This window comes from Gasterosteus aculeatus, chromosome 1, assembly GCF_964276395.1.
Source record: "Gasterosteus aculeatus chromosome 1, fGasAcu3.hap1.1, whole genome shotgun sequence".
NCBI lineage: Eukaryota > Metazoa > Chordata > Actinopteri > Perciformes > Gasterosteidae > Gasterosteus > Gasterosteus aculeatus.
Genome location: NC_135688.1, coordinates 17232718 through 17252932, shown reverse-complemented (window position 1 = coordinate 17252932; position 20215 = coordinate 17232718). Strand labels below are relative to the sequence as shown.

The 20215-nt window shown below is 45.1% G+C and overlaps 1 protein-coding gene across 3 annotated transcripts in view; it reads left to right on the top strand.

Annotated features, from left to right (window-relative positions):
- Nucleotides 1-19182, top strand: part of nova2 (NOVA alternative splicing regulator 2) — a 59474-nt gene extending 40292 nt beyond the window's left edge. For all 3 annotated transcript variants that reach the window (XM_078080237.1, XM_040190978.2, XM_078080192.1), the window contains 2 exons: nucleotides 3434-3600; nucleotides 16283-19182. In XM_078080237.1, coding sequence (XP_077936363.1) covers nucleotides 3434-3600; nucleotides 16283-17305 — 1190 coding nt within the window. In that variant the 3' untranslated portion in view covers nucleotides 17306-19182. The remainder of the gene's footprint in view (nucleotides 1-3433; nucleotides 3601-16282) is intronic.
- Nucleotides 19183-20215: the final 1033 nt, after the last annotated feature.

Below are 20215 nucleotides of genomic sequence, written 5' to 3'. Positions count from 1 at the left end.
TGAACCTCTTGTACAGTCTGTGCTCGACTCTGCAGGTTAGGCCAGAGTGACACTGGCAAGCTGCATCAGGAGCTGGAAGCCTTTACAGTTATCTGTATTTACTGAACGTCTGCCAGTTATTTACCCAAACGATCTGGCTGCATCACGTCTGAAGGGATTCTGTTGATGTGAGCGAGTGAACCTGAAGAGTTGCATTAAAACCGTGTTATCTCTTTGTATCCCGCATATCTTTAACGACCCAAAACTCGTGGGCGTTAATTTCCTATCGTTATCTATTTTTTAATGATGTTTTCTCCTGTGGTGCATCTCCAATAATCCCAAACTAACTAATAAACTGCGTTGTTCCTCCGGACTTGACAGGGTGGTTTAAAGTGCAGTATACATTTCATTGGTATCGGTCAGCCACTGTTTCAAATGCTCTTCGTCGTTCCTTTCGTCCTGGTAATCCTTTTTTGCAACGGAACCACACATTTTATTGAGGACTCAGGGTGGACGGCGGTGCAGGCGTCACCGAAAGTTTTGGGAATTTAAAATCTGTTTTTTACTTGGAATTAATTAAAAACAAACAAATAAGTAGTAATGCGAAATTGATGACAACTTACAGTTTTTTTTAATGATCCTGCAGTGGAAGGCATGAGTTTACCGTACAGCAGGTTGTTGTTCCAAGTTCCCATGAGCAACATTACAGACTTCACTTCAGCAGCTGCAGCACCCCGACTTCGGAAAAAAAACGTCTCCGGTTGAAATGTCAAATGACGGTGATGCAAAGTCACAGACAAAGACACAGACAGACACACGGGGGACCAGGTTTCATGCCAACAGGGCTCACACTCGATCACGGAGGGAGGTGTGGCCGCTGGTTTGACGTTTGCACGGCCGAGTGCCCGCGTGTGCTCGCTGCATAATAAAGAGAACCAGTGCTGTATGAACCTAATTGCGTCAATAATACTTTGTGTTATGTGAACATTAATAGATCTCAAGTAAATACTTTGTGATCACATGAGGCGGGTCTCTGCTGCTGTGGCGCGGCTGCACAGCGGTTTCATCATGATCCCCACAGACAGAGTGGCCTTTCCTGCTGCGATCGCATTCCTCTCTCACACACACATCGCAAGCTACACACAGGGACAATCATGCTCTCATGCCAAGACAATGGCCTGCTAATCCGTGCCTGTGATTGGTCGGGTACAGATTACCCAGAGGGCACCAGCTGTCGGGGAGAGGCGAAGCCCAGTTTCCTCAGTATAAGCACAGACAAACACACACACACACACACACACACACTCTCACTCACTAAAGAAGTGAGATTTGTAGTGTGGCTACACCTGAAATCTTAGGCTTGCATGCATTTGTATACAAGTTCATTGCATACAAGTTGATGTCGCAGTCACAGACCTTCACCAGAGGCCCTTCGGCGTTGCTGTCAGCAGACTGGGGTGGGAATTATTATCAGGGTATTTGCTAACGGGCCTTCAGCCCAGCCAGGTAGCCACATGTTGAAAATGCCTGGACGTAAGGTGTGTTTTTATTTTTAGCTTGTGTTGTTTCAAGCCTTCTGCCCAGCCCACACTTTTTTCTTTGGACCAGGGGTGTCCAGCATCAGGATCAGTTTCTTTCCCTTCCTGACTTCTACCGGAGCTTGTTTACTCTGATGAGACGCCACACAAAAACGAATATTGGGCCCAACATCAGCATCACCCCGGCGTAGGTCGACCATCCGTTTATAACTCCCACGCCCTCCACGGACACGCTGCGCAGCCTTTATCCCTCTATCCTCGCTCCCAGTGCAGCCACAGAGGGCCGAGCGGGGCCGAACCGAGCCGCTCCAACAATGCCGGGCCGCGTGAGGAGACAGGAAGTGCTAACTGACGCGCTGCTGAGCCGAGATAAGAGCAGATCCCCCTGGAGTCATGGGGGCGAGAGGCATGGGAGGAAGGGAGTGGAAGAGGAGGGAGGGAGGGTGAAGGGAGTTAGTGAAGGAAGAAGGAAATGAGAGAAGCAAAAATGGAAAAAAAGGAAAGCACTGAGAGAGAATAAGTGCTAAAATGGTGAGAGAGAGCGCGATAGCCAAAGAGAGATTTACTGTCAGTGTGTTGTTGGGACACGGAGGACTGAGAGGCTTTGCGTTGGCCTAGATACTCCTCTGTCCGTCTGTCCCTCTGTCAACACTGGCCCTCCTCTCTGGACACGACACCGACGTATTCACTCTCCCGGGGTTCTCCAACATTTTCAGACACCGTATCAGGACACGTTTATCATTGTTTTGGCTTGAAACACATGTAAAGTGCTCTTTTCCAGCTGTTGAGGAACACACATGACGTGTGGTTTCAGATCACTGCTAATTGTATTTCATTCAATTTGTGAAGTCAAAAGTTGTCAGAGGTGTGCAAACTATCATAACGAAGGGACTTCTATTCGCACAAGCACAAGTCTCAAGAGTTTCCACACAAGTTCTGCCTGGAACTAGCAAGAAACAAATGCCTCTAATAACAGTGGTTTGAATTTGTTGAACTGGTCTTGCTTTTATTGAGGACTAAGAACGTCCTCATAAAAATGTGTCATTGTGCTGAAATTGTCCTAGATTAGTGAAATAGAGTTCAGCTCAATTGATTGGACCAGAAAATGTGTTTCCTGGTTGGACACGTCCTGGAAACATGAACTCAACGTTCTTAACTTGCTCAGAGGTGGAAACGGGAATGTTAAAATTGTTGCTTCTCAGGTGGAGAATAACAATTTGTACTGCCTTCGTTTATATTCATTGGTGCTTTATGTGTGTTTTACACTGATCGAGACTACTTTTTGCGCCTCAACCCCTCGAGTGGTCTAATGAGTTCCCTGGTAAAAACTGCATTATAAACCCCATAGACAAACGTGTATCTGCTCCTGTGTTGGATGTGCTCTTTGAATGTTTTAACAATCTGAAATGTGCCGTGAGCAATGTGGAGGCTGTGGAACGGCGCTGAGCGTCACCACATTAGATGTTTCAGCTCCCATTTCTCACTTGTCGACTCGTTCTTGATCATTTACTTTCCTCTTTGCTGTTACGACTCGCTGCTAGCTGTGTATTTCCTACGTGCCGATCGTGGCAGTTTCCTTGTATCTTTTCTTATCTTGCAGTTGTTATTTGTTTTAACTGCACATGATCAACACAAAAAATTCTGAAAATTGGAGTTGGGACGGCGTATCCTGCACAGCGTCAAACCTTCACCTGTCCTCTGAGACACTTTGGAAAACATCTTTAAATACACACAGAACAATACTTCTTCACCAGTGACACCGCTGCAGGAAAGTGCATGAACCCCTTTTCATGCTCTTGTATGAATATTTGCATATCAGCTCTCGTGATTGCCTCAAATGAGCTATATGCATCTCCGCCAACTACTGGACGCCGTGGGTTTAAAACTAACGAACCGAACCTGTTCTTGTCCCCCAGGGACGACAGAGCGCGTGTGTCTGATCCAGGGGACGGTGGAAGCGCTGAACGGCGTCCATGACTTCATCGCTGAGAAGGTGAGGGAGATGCCTCAGAGCACCCAGAAGACGGAGCCGGTCAGCATCCTGCAGCCACAGACCACCGTCAACCCCGACCGCGTCAAACAGGTCAGTCCCTCAGTCCTACGTCTCTGTGTGTGTGTATCTGTGAGTCGTTTGTGCGTCTGCCTTCGGCTCCGGGGGGGGGTGTGAGGAAGAGGTGCGAGCGAAGTGTCGGCCTTCGGAGGGAGAAACGCCGCAGGCGCTTCTCTGTGGCCGAGCTGTGGTTTCCCGACTGAGTGGAAATGAACGATGTCGGCATGCAGATGTGTAAACAGATAAGGGGAGGGGAGTGTCGGAGAAAAGAGGGTGAGAGATGAAGGGGGAAAGGAGCGAGGACAGAGACAAGAATGCAAAAAAGAAAAGGGAAAAGAAGGAGAAAGGTCAAGACCGGAGAGGAAAGGAATGGAGAGTGTGGAGGCACCCAGTGTGAACATGTAAGCTCCCCATGTGGCATGAACTCTGAGGGCCCCCCCCCCCCCCCCCCCCCCCACACACACACACACACGCACAAGCGCACACACACACACACACACACACACACACGCACACACACACCCGCACACACCCGCACACACACACACATCAACCCGCTACTGGGAATAGTTTTCCGCTGTTGGAGGTAATAATCAAGTGCTGGACGCGTTACAAGAATAAACTTACCCATATTTTATTGATTCTTATTTTTTCACTTACATTTATTATATAGTCACATATAGATTGTTAGATGTTTAAGATTATTAATTATGTTATTAAATAAATTGATTGGTTGATAGATCTTAAACTTAATGACGATATTGCATGCGGCATTCGGCTTCTGCATAGCTTTCATAGTGCTCTTTGATTCAATAGAACCCATATCATTTCATTTCTGCTAAAGATCTTTTTTTCTTTTTCTTGCTGTTTTTTCTCATTCTTATATCAATTTATTTTGATTTTACAACTTAACAAGAAAGAACTCTCAAACTTTAAGGATACAATGCAGGAAAGGACGAGAGACAATAAGATGTACTTTTTCTGCCATCTCCTAATCTTGTACTTGTGAAGCTTTCTCAACACTTTGCTTGTCAGGTCTCAGCTGTTTACAGAGAAACTGACGGACAAAACTTTCAAAGGTCCATTTGACGGAGTTTGGTGTGTGCTCATAGAAGCTCATAGAAACAGTTCATGTGGAGCTACTGATCGTACAGCCTCAGTGCCGATACCAGCCGTGTGATGCGAGACAATTAGTGCGGCTATCGATAATCATTTGTTTAAGTAATTATCATCGTTCTCGCTTCTTGATTGCTCCCCATTGATTTGTCGGGTTTGGCATTATTTGCAGCTACGGACTGATCAGGCCGGCCAGACGGACGCATTCGACCAGGCCTGGTGGGCACGTACACACACAGACACACGAACAACACACAAAGGCCTACGCGTACTCACCCACACTCGAGCCTGCGGCCCACACACACAGAGTTCAACTCAAACAGGCTTTTTAATGCTCATGCAGATAACAGTGTTTTATTGTTTGCACAGACTCTGTCTTGTTCATCTGTGTTTGCTTTTTCGTATTTTAATGCAGGGAAGGAACTACTTTTTCATCGCATGAATGTGTACATCCAGATATCACACCTACAGGTCATTCTTTCGCCTCTGCTGTGTAATCCCGTAGTTCATCCCTCGATGTGATTGAGGCCAGGTCTCTGTGGAGATCCGTCAAATTGTTTTATAACCACACCAAACTCCAGTTGTAGTTGCGATTCAACCAACGTGGAGTCCAGGAAGTCACCGTTCAGAAACAGACAATATTGTATCAAGTACCGATAACTATAATTAAAGATTTACAAGCTTCTATGTCCCTTAGAGGGCCGCTGGGGGACCGGAGTCCATCCCAGCTTATATTGTGTGAGAGACAGGGTTCCCCCTGGACTGATCAGATTATGGACAGTTAGCTTTTTGTGCTAAGCTATGCTAAAAAAAAAATGGTTCTCTGTTTGTATCGTCAGCATCGTGAGCGTGTGAGCCTGCGGCTGACTGACAGATGAGAATTTCTGTTTTGCACGAGGCGAGCAGCCGCAGGGAGACAAGCAGGCTAATAGCTGCTGATATTTAGACACTTATAATAGAGGGCGAATCCCCCTGTTGCTCTTTAGGCTATTTATAACACGTCAGTGAGGCGACTAAATGGATTTGTGTAGCAATTTGAAAACATACAGATTTGCACAGGTTCACACACACACACACACACACACACACACACACACACACACAGACACACACAGACAGACAGACAGGCAGAAAGCCCCGGACCAAAATAACAGATGGCTCGACCTTTCACAGACAGTTCTGACAGCCGAGCATCATTCAAAACCTAATTGATGTTTGTAAGTTATCCACGACAATATGAGCATGATGTATTTGAGGTAATGAAGCAAAAGATGTTGCATTTGTGAAAAAAATATATGCATACATATAATTGTGACATGTAAAAGTGTGAAATGTTTTATTTCCATACTATAGTTGAATATAAGGAAAATATTATAATCATGAATATGTTAAACGGCAGTAAAGAAATATTATACTGCGTATGGTTTCAAATGAATTGTTTTTCCTTAATACAGAATGATGTAAGACAATATGACAAAAAAGCAATGTAAAAGTAAAAACAAAATATGAACATACTTTGTCACCACAAAGTGTAATCAGGGAAAAGTAATGCAAGTAACACATCCCGACGCACACCCTCGGTCACACATACATTTAAGGTCAGCGGGCTGTGAGTAAGCTGAGAGGTCGTGGTATTTAAAAGCATGGCTGTCATTGTAGACACACAAACACAAAGTCACTTTGATGTGATGAATGGATCTCTGAAACACACACCACACACGCCGTGCCCATGAAAGAAGAACTGATGTCCTGCGTGGTGTGGCCCGTCAATTGTCTGCTATTTCGGGGTTGTGGATAAAATATCTCCCCCTTCTTATTATTCTTGTTCTTCTTCTTGTCAAGAGTGCGGCTGTTGCAGCATGTGGTGCTGGTTAACCCCTGGGAAGGGCGAGAGAGAGAGAGCGAGAGAGAGAGAAGGAGGGAGATTCATAAGACCACGTGATTGAGGAAAAAGACAAAGACAACGCGGGAGACGATGGAGAGAGTGTGTGCGTGTCGAGTGGATGATGTAGAGACAGAGAGGAAGACAAGGGCGAGTCAGAGAGGGAGCGGCGCGGCCGGCTGAGTGACTGACCGACAGCTGCCGGGCGGCGGGTGCAGAAGACGCCACGGCACACTTCAAGGCCACACGACAGGACAGCGGAGAGAGACAATTTATGGAGAGAGATTCTTTGACTAATGAGTGCAGGCATGACATATGGAAGAGGAGTTTCCGCCGCTCTCGTAAAACGTCATCACAGCAACGCAGCACGCTCCAATGTCACAATTTCAATTAGATATTCATGGTTTAAGAAGGGTGACATGTGCTCTCAATGAAGCCATTTGATTGGTGCACAACATGCTGACAAAGGATATATTGGGTTTATTTAAACAGGTGACACACGGTGACCACGCTGCAGTCTGTTTTTGTAGAAAAGCTGCGCACCAACATCAGTTATTGGTAAATATAATACGGGTAGATGAAATCCAGCGTTCTGATTGGTTGAGAGTGAGTCACGGGGGGTAATTGAGCGATAATGTACAGTTGCTATTCACATGGACCCGAGCGTTCCATATTACTGCGCACTCAAAGTAACATGTTAGACTTTGCGCGACCTTGGGGCCGATTGCCGAAAAACACCGTAAATCCCACAAATGATCGGTTTTGGGCAATGCAAGCTTTCGCAACCGGACAATTAAAGTGGACATCATGAGCGATGCGAATTAATGAGATGGTGCGAGACCTTGCAAGACCCAATGCTGTTCACACGCACACACGTGGACTATTTTTCTCTGAACCACTGAAATGAGATACACAACGTTTGGTGGCTAACACTATTTGCTGAAAGGCAGCTATTTACTTACTATTTACAAAATCGCTGGTAACAGTATTTTAAAAGCAATAAGGTAGTTGAGGCACTACTTTATCTTCAATAATGTAACAGTTTGAGGGTTGCCGGCCCTCCGTTGCGCCTCAGGCCTAACAACGCCCCACAACTGTTATAACCATTATTGGACGACAGCCTCTCGTACCTTATTGCTTAAATAAAAGCCGAAGCACAGACCGCCCTCTCTCTATATGTGTAAACCTGTGAAGTATTCCCTATTTACTGCATCAGTCTTGTATTCATATTGGCAGTAAAACACGCTCTCCCGTTTGTTATTGTTGGATTATGGCGTTTAGAAGTGAGCTGTAGGGTCGGAGCCCTTGTGTCCCTTGTGAGATCAGCTATAAATGGCTTGCGGCTTTGTTGTGGCGTTATTATTCTGGGGCTATTTCTGCATCGCACTGCCCTGTATTCAGGCTTAAAAGCGGCAAACACATACTGTACATACATGAGCATTTACGCGCACAGCCTGGCTGTTTTTCCTGGACGCTCCCCGCGGCCACTTCCTGCAGGAAGGAGGGGCCATTTCCAGTGAACTTTCACCTCCAGCGTGAACACCTGTTTCCTACTTCCTGTTATTGTCTTCCTTGCACAGGAAGTTTGCCACAAATGTCAGGAAAATGCAGAGTCTGGCTCCCTTTGCGTCAGAGGCTGTAGAAGTGGGCGTGTAAGACGGTGAGAGAGAAATAGCTCAGTTTCAGCCAAATAATGTGTCAAATCGGGTGAGAACCGGGTTGTTGTTGCTGATGAACACAAGAATAAGGCTGCAGATCAAAAGCATTTAATCCAATATGAATCATTTCAAATCCCTTATCAAATCCATATGGGTTTGGCTCTTACCAACAAGTAGTTGCAAATACCGTTTTGTAACAAATAACTGTGGTATTCATACGTGACACACGAGTGGGAGCCCTAATATTCACTTTTCTGATGCTACGCATCCCACGTTTAAATGAAAATATTGTGAATAAACAGGGATTTAGATCATTATTCAAATGCATTAAAGTACTGTATTCTATATGTAATGTAAACTGTATTCCAGATGCGACCCTCAACGCCACCAGACGGCAGTCATTGAAACATTTGTTTGACCTTGATGATGATTGTCAGAAAACAGACTTCATTCAAACTCGACGGAAAACAAAACGAAATCGTTCATAGTCTCTTTGTTGGGCTTTCCACTGATCCAACAGTCCCCAGCTCTGGTTTAAGAGCTCTAAAGAGAGACTGAATAAGCAACAGATTAAAGAAAGAAGAAGCAAGCATAAGGAAGTCTGTTCAGTACACTCCCGAGCAGACTTTTATAGTTTGCTGCATTCTTACTTTCCTATGTAACATTTTATATCCCTGTCAGGAATGGATCACTTTAATCAGAGAATATTTTAGTTTTTCCACTAGACTTGTTATTTTTACCACAATTGCCATAATAAGGTTGTTCTGGGGCGAATGCACAAAAAAAGTGCAGAGGAACCATTATCGATGGAGTGTTTTCAGCAGGACAGAAGGAGAGGAAGGAGGAAACAGAGCGAACACGCAGGGGAAGCAGGTTGTCTGCCACTTTTCGTGTTTTCATTTTGACAAATGCGCTCCGTGTCATGAACGTGTGCTGCTTCCAATACGCCCATACCAAAGTTAATATTTGTAGATGTGTTGTAGATTAAATGAAAGTCTGCACGCTCCCTTAAAATTGACATGGACATGTTTGGTATCTGTGGAAACTTTGGGGCTTGTGAGTTTGAATGAGTCTTGGCTGCACGCTTCATGTAACGAGGGTCCGGCCAAGGAAGCACACTCATTTCAACAGTTTCCTAAGAAAAGGGACTAACGGTGTAAACTGGTGGTCGTTAAATGATGCATTCATTTTCATTCACAAATCAGGAGGATTTTTATTGACTTAAGTGGTTGTAATTTGGATTTTTAGACCACAAAAATATTGGAATTTTTCGCTGACCACAACGTCAATCAGCGACGACCGGCCAGTGAGCTCCAGGAGGGTTGTTGAATGGAAGACGGGCACAGGTGTGGCTGATGAGCCCAGGACATGCCATCTTTGGTGTGTGTGTGTGTGTGTGTGTGTGTGTGTGTGTGTGTGTGTGTGTGTTAGTATAGTTAACTCTATGTCCCTGTTAGTCATCGTACCCCGGCTCTTCTTTCCTGCAGTTATTGTTAGCCTGGTGGCCAGAGGGTGAAGGAAGAAAGATGGCAAGAGAGACGAAAAAAGAGGGATGACAGGACACTGGGGGGACGGGGGGGGGGACGGGGGGGGGGGGAGACAGAGAGAGCGAGGTAGCGGGAGAGAGAGAGAGAGAGATGCGACTAAGCCTGTGGATCAGTAGGAGGCAGATTAAGCTAAAGTCCCCTGCTTAAGACTTCATAGTTCAACAGTTGTCCACTGTCCTCCACTTTGTGTGCGTGTGTGTGTGCGTGCGTGCTTGTTGGCCTCCAATGACAACAATGACGGATGACTTGTGAACTGGAGGGAACGCGACACAGGGCCTGGACGAGGAGACGACTCGCCACCATCTCCCTCCTCTGAGATAAATAGAGATAGAGGAAGAAAGGAAGGAAGGATGGAGGGTTGAAGTGATGAAGAAAAGGGAAAAAGAGAGAAGTGTTTAAGCTTTCAAGAAAGGGTTATAGGTTTTATTTATTAATACCAGTTTAATCTGATTTCATGACCGCATTCAATGTATTAGCATATAACAGGTGGATGGTGTGAAACGGTTTAAGCAGCTTTGAGCTATTTCTAAAAAAGCTTTTGTTTACTTTTTCAAACACATCACTGAGTCAGAATATGTGAGGGGAAACAGTTTTATAGTTTTAAAAGCATGAAGAGGAGGTGAGGTATAATGTTTTTTCTCCGGCATGCAAACTTTAAATGCAATGAAAATTCATTTCCAGATCATCATTTTTTTGGTGCCTCTTTGGGAGGGGATGATGTGAAAGCAAAATATAGTTGTATAAAAGTAGTACAATCTTGATTTAAACTGATTTAAATATGAGTGGCAGCCACATTTTAAAACTAGTCTGACAGCATATACGCTTTTAGAGTGTTTCCCAATAAAACTAAAAGCTTCATCATGTCGAGCTTGATCAATTATTCAACTAATTCATTTAGGCTGCGGTTTTATCGCACAACGTCTTCACTGGTGAAACCTTTCCAGCTCCTCTGTCGGCACTCTCACAAAGGTTTAATTATTTTTGATATTATATTAGTATACAGGAAGGAGACACGCAAGGGAGCTGTATGTTAATACGTCTTCGCCTCAAGGGTAAACCCTGACAAACAACCGCAGCGTACTGTGTGTGCGTGCGTGTGTGTGTGTGTGTGTTTGTTTGTGTGCGTGCGGTCATGGTTAACAGTCTACTTGTTTCTTCGGTAGTTAAATGAGACATTGTTCTCTCAGATTTCCATGCTTTGGTGACCTCTGCACTCTGTTAGCTTATCACTACTACTACTACTATCACTACACACACACACACACACACACACACGTATACACAATTTACATACACTTTCACAGGGATACAAAAATGACTAACATGCTTTGGTTTAAGAAATAAAGCAAACATTTGCCCCCTCTGCCTGTCAGCTTAAAGGCCGTAACAGAACCTTTATTATATTACTATTTAGCCATCATGTCAATTGCTTGAAGAAGCTTAAAGCTGGTTGGTGATCTTGAAAAATACAGCAATAGTATAGTTTTTTAAATTGATCCAACTAACAAATCCGTTGTTACCAAGTATTTTCCAACAAAAGAAACCAGCAGCAGCAAAGGTCACATAATAATTGCAGAGAAAACATATTTGTCAATAACATATTTGTCATATTTGTCAATAATAATTGATAATAATAACAATAATTATGGCCTTGTTCCATTTAGGTGGTCAGGCTGGCTCAAGGTAATGGCTGTGACACGTGACCTTAATTAATTGTTTTAATTATAACTATATGTTTATCTTGCTATGATACAGGTCTTATGAGTGCACATCATCCAGGGTCAGAATATTCCAGCAAGTGCAACAAATACCATACTATTTTTTATCTATTCTTATTAACTGTAGTTAATGTAGGATTTGGAGAAAAGTTTAATAATTCGATTTTTTTTCAAACAGTCTTTTTTCTCCCATGCTCTTTTTATTTTGAGACAAACAAATAAAATAAAACATACAAACAACAAAGATTATGTTTGTATCAGCACACACACATATATCCTTAACAAAAAAAGATAAGTCAGCCCTGGCTTTAATTCTATATGGTAAAACAACACGCATGTCAAATGTCATAAACCTGTAGTTGTATCGGTTGCTTCTCAGCATGACGATAGTGACGCAGTTGGAGGCCTTATGAAACCAGTGTGGACCAGTACACAGCTCTTAGGAACAAAGGACGTCAGTCTCAGGGAAGAAGTATATTTAGGCGCTAAATGAAGCCTTATAGATGACGATGAGGAATGATTAAAAGTGTGGTATATTTCTCAGAGGAGAGGAACACTTTCCTACACGATGACGACAAGCATTCCTTACACTGATTGGCGATGGATTCGAGCTCCTCTGAGGTCGTTTAGATCTCCTGCCTGATCTCGGCAGGTGAGCCTCGTCAGGTCATAACGAGCTCGGCCAACCGCGAGGGCCAGCTGGGTGCTAACGAGCCGTGGACCAAGTAGAAGCATTCGTCCTGGTCTCACTTTGTCACCGTTGTGTTTCGGAGGCCGTACCAGCAGAGGCCACTCAAGGTTTCTGGTTATTGTCCACAAAATGTATCCAAATTACTCCCTGAAATCCAAACACCTGCTTTGCCGGCGACATTGATTTGGACTTATCCGCTAAGCCGCCGTATACCTGCTGTAGTCAACACTTTACCCTTCAGTGTATTCATGAGCAGGAGATCGGCTTTGACGCTCGTCCCCCGGCAGCGGGATGCTCGCCAAACTTCTCCTCTCCTCCTGCAGAAAACGTTTCTCCCAACCGATGGAACGCTCGTCAAGAAACAATAAATAATGAGAAGAAGAAGATAAACTGGCGTTCTGTGGGCTGGCTATGCAGAAATGTGCTGGGAGCAGAGGATTGTGGGTAGGCTTGATGCTGGCTGGCTCTGTCGGCCATTAGAGCGAGCAAAACCAGACGTCAGCTGAATAAAAACAGGGCAAAAATGATGGTTTTCAGAATACAACGCACTTCAGGTGTGTGTTTGTGTGGTATGTGTGTTCCAAACATTGTACGAAAAGGTTTATTTGCTTTTAAAATTTGCAAATAGACGAGCAAATAGACGAGCAGAGCAACAATTTGTTGGAAAAGACAGCGCAGGAGGAGGAGGAGGAAGAGGAGTGGAAGGCAAACGGAGATGCTCATTAGCAGAGAATCGGTTGGTTTTAAAGACGGCATCATTAGGGCCAGGAGGGATCAGACATCACTGTACGCCACAGTTTATCCTCCAACACACCGTGTTTGTGTGAGTGTGTGAGGGAATGTTTCAGTGCAGAGGATGAAAGAGTTCAAGGATAAAAAATATATATTTTGGGCTCCCTCCCTTGCTTTTTCCCTCTCTTTCTGCCTCTCCCTCCCTCCCTCGCCGCCTGTCACTTATTCCTTTTATCCCCCTTGTCTCCATTCTAAGCTCCCGCCGCCCGCTCGTGCCCTCCTTTGCGTAGAAAGCAACGTGCTCCCCAAAAGAAATTGCCAGTCAAAGGAGACATTTTTTTTGCTGAACGCTTGGCCACGGAGTTCAAAATCAAACTGCCCAAAAATTCAAATGGAGGTCCAATTGCATCGTTACATCGTTCTCCGCGTGCACAGATTTTTTTACTTTTCTCTTAAACTCGTTCCCAACATCTGCGTCAAAGCCATTTTAAAGGGCTTTGAGGATGATTTAAAATGATATGACTTCTTTTATTGTTGAGGGAACAGATTGCATTGTTATGTAATGCGTAACTTTGGAGCACGCTGGTTAATTTGATCATTTCGGGCTGCATGTGCTGAGTGATTTTCACATGACTCTGCGTCCACGCGCTGTTAGCACTCCTCCCGCTCAGTAATCTACGCAGGAAAGCAGACTTGTAGCCGAGCCCCTGAAAGCAGTGGTACGCCTTCAAGCGGGCCTCGAACACAAGGCTGGATGGAACCTGACAATCCCAGCGGAGCGACATGCTGTCGGCCCAGAGAACCAACACTCACGCGGCACGGATGGTTCTGTAACACAGGATTTTCTGGGATGGTCGGCTCCCTGCTGCACACCTCTTGGTTTTTCCTTTTTCTATGTAAATTCACCCTCCACACAGAGCAAACCGCTAACTGCACCAAGGCTGCGACGTAGTTCAGCTTCGAACTGCAGCGAACTGGGAGAGGGAGGGCAAAGGAGAGGGTGGGGAGGGAATTGGAATGGCTTTCGCATTTTTTCCTCTTTTGTAAGTTAAATTGATCCGTCTCTCTTTGGGTTTCTCTTTGCTCCCTTTATTTCTCCCTGAGTGGAAAAACTGAAAAAGAAAAATTCAACCCTCCTTTCCTTCGGTTTGTTGAATCAATCACCCACTCGTTCCTCTCCCTCTCTCTCCTCGTCCCTTTCATTTCATCTTTTCTTTATCAAGGCCAAGTCTTTTTTTTCATCCCTTCATCCCTCCCTCCCGTTTTCTGCAGCCCACGCTTTCATCTCATCTGCCGATGTGGGTATTCTTGTTCAGACGGACAGCAGCGGCGGTTCGTGGCCCTCATACGGCACTCGTACATTTCTTTGGTATTGCAGCTAATGTGCAACAGAAGTGGAGAGCATCTCCTGCAGGTGTCCCCATTTAGGAACAAGCACTTTGCAGAAAACAATTCCTGTTGCTATAAAAGTGAATACGAGCAAAGTAAAAGAAGTTGAGCAGACATTGTTGAGTCTCACTTGCCTTACTTTTGCTTCCATTGTGGATCGGCGCTGCGGTGGAGCGGTGATGCGTCATCGGAGCCTATAGGTTCACATAGACCTCCGACCAGATCTATGGGCATCAGAAAATGATAGACGTTAAGATTCATCTTCACTTTTTCTGTCAGCATTTTATCACAACCCCGTGTTTGCTTTGGTAATCAACAGTTCACCGCTTACTTCCATTCAAAATGATGTCAGTGCATATTGGAGGGTGTGATGCAATGCAGGGAAAAGTGGGCCATGAGAACAATATTTAAATACATTTTGGAAAATGAAGGGTGTATGTGTTGATATTTTTGACTCAAATTATTTAGAGCTGGGGAAATTGAACTTTTGGATGCAATTTATTAGGGTTAGGGCATTTTTTACTATTTCCTGACATTTATGCAAACATTAAATATATCAATTAAAGTCAACATATTAATCAAAGATTGAAAAAAAACATTTGCATGAATGGGTGGAAACCTATTTTTAGTCAGTAGCCAGCCAAATATTACATCAATGTTCCAAAAACAACAAATAATTCCGTTCATAGACCAAATGTTTGGCCGTATATATGGTTTTATTTATAATGCACAATAGTGTAAAAACAATAATACATCATTTGTACAATTATGTGAAACAAAATGCACTGTGCAGTGTGTGTGTGTGTGTGTGTCATTGCCTCACTCCCTTCCACTACCCTTTGAATGCTGGAGCTGTGTTTCCATGGTAACGCTGACCCTCGGGAGTCAGTGTTTTTTTCTTCTTCACACAAGTAGCCTCTTTAGAATTCCTCCCTCCCCTTCTCTCTCTCTTTCTCTCTCTCATCCATCCTTCCCTCCCACTCTATGCACCTCTCTGTACCTCTTCATCACCTGCTCTCTCAACAACATGCTTCATCTCTTTCCCTCCATTATGTACCGAAGATATTAGTTGTTCAGGTGATAGAAAACATTGCGCAATCCATAATGTTGTCCAACTCAGATCTTCCTCCATCGGGACATCGTCACACCGCTAACACAGACACAAACACGCTCGCACAAACACACACAAACTCTCTGTATTTAAACATGGTTGAGTTTCTCCTACCCTCTTGTGTCTTTTCTTTCGCTCTTTTCTGTCTTTTTTGTCCTTCTGGAGGACAGCTCTTGAAAAGCAGTTCCTTTTAGCGCTGACCTTGCTTTTAATGTCGGCTCTCAGGCGTAATGTCTTGGGCACCATTTCCCCGTGTTCTGCACGACAACAGGAAGAATTCTCATGACACAATCCTTGTGTATTTCTACTATTCCTCAATGGAATTTTAGAGGGGTTGCATCATGTTTAACGGGAAACATCAAGTGTGTGAAAAGATTTTTTAAATGCGCGATAATTCCTGGATATGCCCATGAAATCATGTAATCATGAACGAGAAGATGTAAAGAGAGATGTAAAGACTAGCTGGTCTTTCAGTCAGTGGACTGCTGTTCACTCGCCATGTAAAACGAGAAGATGTAGTGATTTTAACACAAACAAACAACTTCTTGGAAACATTATTACGTAAAATTTTGGGCATAATCCAAAGCTAACTTAATTTTCTCTGAAATTTTGACTAAAAGGTTTTGTTTTCTAACTGTGGACAAGTATTTTACAATCTTTTCCTTGAATTTAATGAAGTAGTCCACTGATAGTAATAGAGTTGTTTGCTGTGACACTTATTTTTAAAAGAACGTATCTTTTGAGCATCGTCACATACTTTAATTCAGGCTTTTATTTTGAACCAATGCTGGATTATAATTAAACATATGTTAGAAAGCAATAATCAATTTTTTTTTCATTCTCTTTTTCTCCGACCTCCCTGTCCGACCAGGCCAAGCTGATCGTCCCCAACAGCACGGCAGGCCTGATCATCGGCAAAGGCGGTGCAACAGTCAAGGCGGTGATGGAGCAGTCCGGGGCGTGGGTCCAGCTATCCCAAAAGCCAGAGGGCATTAACCTGCAAGAGCGTGTGGTCACCATCAGCGGGGAGCCCGAGCAGAACCGCAAAGCCGTGGAGATCATTGTCCAGAAGATTCAGGAGGACCCGCAGAGCTCCTCCTGCCTCAACATCTCCTACTCCAACATCACAGGGCCCGTGGCCAACTCCAACCCCACCGGATCCCCATACGCCAACTCGACCGAGGTCATGCCATCCGCGGCGGCCGCCGCGGCAGCGACAGCCTCCTCCCTGCTCGGCCAGGCCAGCCTGGCCGGGGTGGGGGCCTTCCCAACCACCATGTCCAGCTTCTCAGGCAACGACCTTCTGACCATAACCTCCGCCCTCAACACCCTGGCCAGCTACGGCTACAACACCAACTCCCTCGGCCTCGGGCTGAATCCCGCTGCAGCCTCGGGGGTGCTAGCAGCGGTAGCGGCTAATGCTAATCCCGCAGCGGCCGCCGCGGCTAACTTGTTAGCATCCTATGCCAGCGACGCATCCGGTAGCGGAGGTCACCCGGTGCCCGGTCTCGGAGGCTTCACCCTTGGATCCCTGGCCGCAGCAACGGGGGCCACCAATGGCTACTTAAGCGCTGCGTCGCCCCTGGTGGCGCAATCTCTCCTGGCCACAGAGAAGCTGGGAGAAGGAGCGAAGGAAGTGGTCGAGATCGCTGTGCCGGAAAACCTGGTTGGAGCCATCTTGGGGAAAGGAGGAAAGACGTTAGTGGAGTACCAGGAGCTGACCGGCGCCAGAATCCAGATCTCCAAGAAAGGCGAGTTCATCCCGGGAACTCGGAACAGGAAGGTGACCATCACGGGTTCCCAGGCCGCCACGCAGGCCGCACAGTACCTGATAAGCCAGCGAATCACCTACGAGCAGGGGGTACGTGCCACCAACCCACAGAAGGTGGGCTAAACCCGACAGCCAATGAGAAACGAGGAGGAAAAGAGGAGAGAAAAAAAAGAGTGGGGGCTTGGGGGAGGAGTGTAAAAAGAAGTGAGAGGGAGAACGGAAAAAGGAGAGGAGAGCAAGAATGTCAGAAGGAATCGTCCGCGCTGTTTTCTTCTGCGTGTTTTCAGTATTCTCTATTAAAAAAAATAATTTTTGACGCAAAGCAAAAATGTGCTGAGAAGACGAGGAGGGAGAGGAGCGAGTTATCACGCTGAAAAACCAAGAAAAAAATTGTGTAACGTGTAAATATGGTTTTATTACTTAACGTCTTGACCTTTCAGGATTTTTTATTGTTTTGTTTCATGGTTTTATTGTTTGGATTAGTAAATTAAGCTGTCTGTTCGTTCGTTTGTGTATTGTGTGGACAAAGTTGAATGCCATGTAGACAGGCCGACAGCCTGAGAGGCTACAAGAAGCGGGGGGAGGGAAGGAAGGGTGTCAGGGGGGGGGTTCGCATTTACAGGGTACAACCCTCCTCCCCCGCACGCCCAACCCTAAATCCCTTATGGAAACAACCTTAACCCCTCCCTCCCCCTGCGGCCCACACCCCTCCCCCTTCCGTCCGGTTTTTGTTCCTCTTCTAGTTTTTATTTGCCCCTTACCCGCCCCCCTCCCAAAGCATCTCACACTACTGGCCCACCGTCCTGCCCTCTCTTTTTCTCCCACGAACCCCCCCTCACCCCGCCCCGCTCCCCTTTTACAAGGGTTTGATAATGAGCAAGACTGCAAACTTAAGCCTGGTGTGCGAGGGAAGAAACTTCCTCAAATCCGACCCCTCTTAAACAGCTCCCCCGTCTATGATCTCACCTCCTCCACCCTCCCCTCAGAAGGAAGTGGGGGAGTGAAATCGGGGAAGGGTGTGGGACAGAGGGGCAGCTGGCCGTTTCTTCATTGGCACACCACCCCCTGTGCACCCTGTGATGTATTCCACAAGCAGTGCAGCGCGTTGGGGCCCTTACAGTGCGTAGCGCCCCCCCCCCCCCCCTACACACACACACACACACACACACAAACACACACCTTACACAGCCCTAGTGGTTTAGATAGAATGCCGAGGCGCACGCTGATGACCTCACGTAGTGCGAAACCGACGAGAGTGATACTGTGCAAGCAGCGGCAATCACACGGGATCCACGGCATTACTTTGCAGTCTGCCGTGATAATTATGTTAACAAGATTGTCATGATTTATTGGGAATCATCGCCATTGTCATTATTTATTAATGAGATCACCTTTTTAAAAAACGCTAAGTTGTTGTTTTTCTTTCTTTTTCTTTTTTATTATCTGTGAATTCAGGTTGACATGAATGTAAATGAGACTATTTTTGATTTGAATATTTTTTTTAATTTAAGTGGATTGAAGATGAATAGTAATGTTACATAGTGTAATATATGTCTTATTTAAGTCCAGTAAGCCACCCCAGGCTCTAATATCATTACAGTAAAGGATTTCCAGTCAAAGAGCAGAACAGGGAACCCACAAACATACACTTAAGCAAAACACTATGATGCCATATTTAGTGCTAAAAAAGGGAATTTGCGATATATTATGAAGTACAACCTTTAGATTAGGAAAAGGCCGTAAACTGATTACACCACAAGCTGCAGTGCAGCGTCTACATTCACGGCTTTATTAACCCTAAAACATCTGGGTCATCTGACTTAGCTCCCGTCCCTGTAAGCAAACTGTCCTGTTACAGTTTAGTTTCTAATGTTACAGAAACCTGTAGTGCTCCCCAAAACCATTTAGATGAGCCCAAAACCACAGACTGAAAGCAAGACCACTTACGACTCAAAATGTACTTATACTACTGAAAATAAATGCAAACATTGAGAAGGAAACACTGAAACGCGACGTTGTTTGTGCGTGGCCCACTGCTCCGATCTGCAGACCTCGCGAGTAGATTTGCTATTTTAGGACTGCATAAATATCAGTAAAGGACATAAACAGCCTCACTGATCTTTTCCAATATCAAACAACCGTCCAACTGCCGATGAGGTGAAGGGCAGACAGTGAGATTTCCAACACACATCCAGGGAGTTGAGCTCTTTTCCACCTCTGGCAAACAGCAGGCCACCCACGGCAACAGGTGCACTGCCCACTGTAGACCCAGGAGGCTGCTGAAGATGCTGTCTGTTTTTTGATTGTTTTAATCTTTCTTTTTTTTTTTCGTTCCGTGTGATTATTTGATTTTTTACAATCGGAGTACACTGAATTTTTGTCTTAATGCACTGTGAAGCGAGGGAGCGGTTCTCTCTGCCCACGAGGTCAGGGATGTGTGCTGTAGACGGCATCGCGGTCGGGTGTTTTTTTTGTGTGTTATCGGGCGAGGAGAAACTAAACACATATATGTAATATATGTAGAATGCATATGAAGAACTTCACCAGAAATGTGCGTCATATCTGAATACTAAAAGAGAATAGGCCGATGAAGAGGATATCAATCAATTGATCCGACGAGTCGAGATCTATCAGATTTCACTCATACCCGTAATCGGAGGGCAGGATGTTGGGGGGAATGCTAGGAGTCCAGCAGCAGATTAAAGAGACTGGAACATACTGGAATATGAAATTCACTTTTTTATTTCAGCTGTGTCATTTCATAAACGATTGGAATTGCATTGTACATCCCAACGGGCAAATCTGTGAATCTCTATTTAAGTCCAACCGGAGTTGAAGTGTGATGGAATGTAAAAATGAGAGTAATGAGGAGGGGGAGCATTTGAACGATTGATCTAAACAGGCTGGTGACGGGAGGGAGCTCCTCTTAAGATAAAGAGAAAAAAAAAAAATCCGACCCAAAGTCCTCCACTGTGCTATCGAATGTGTCACCCTCTGTTGGAGCGCCAGCGAGGGTTTATCTCCACAGCTTGG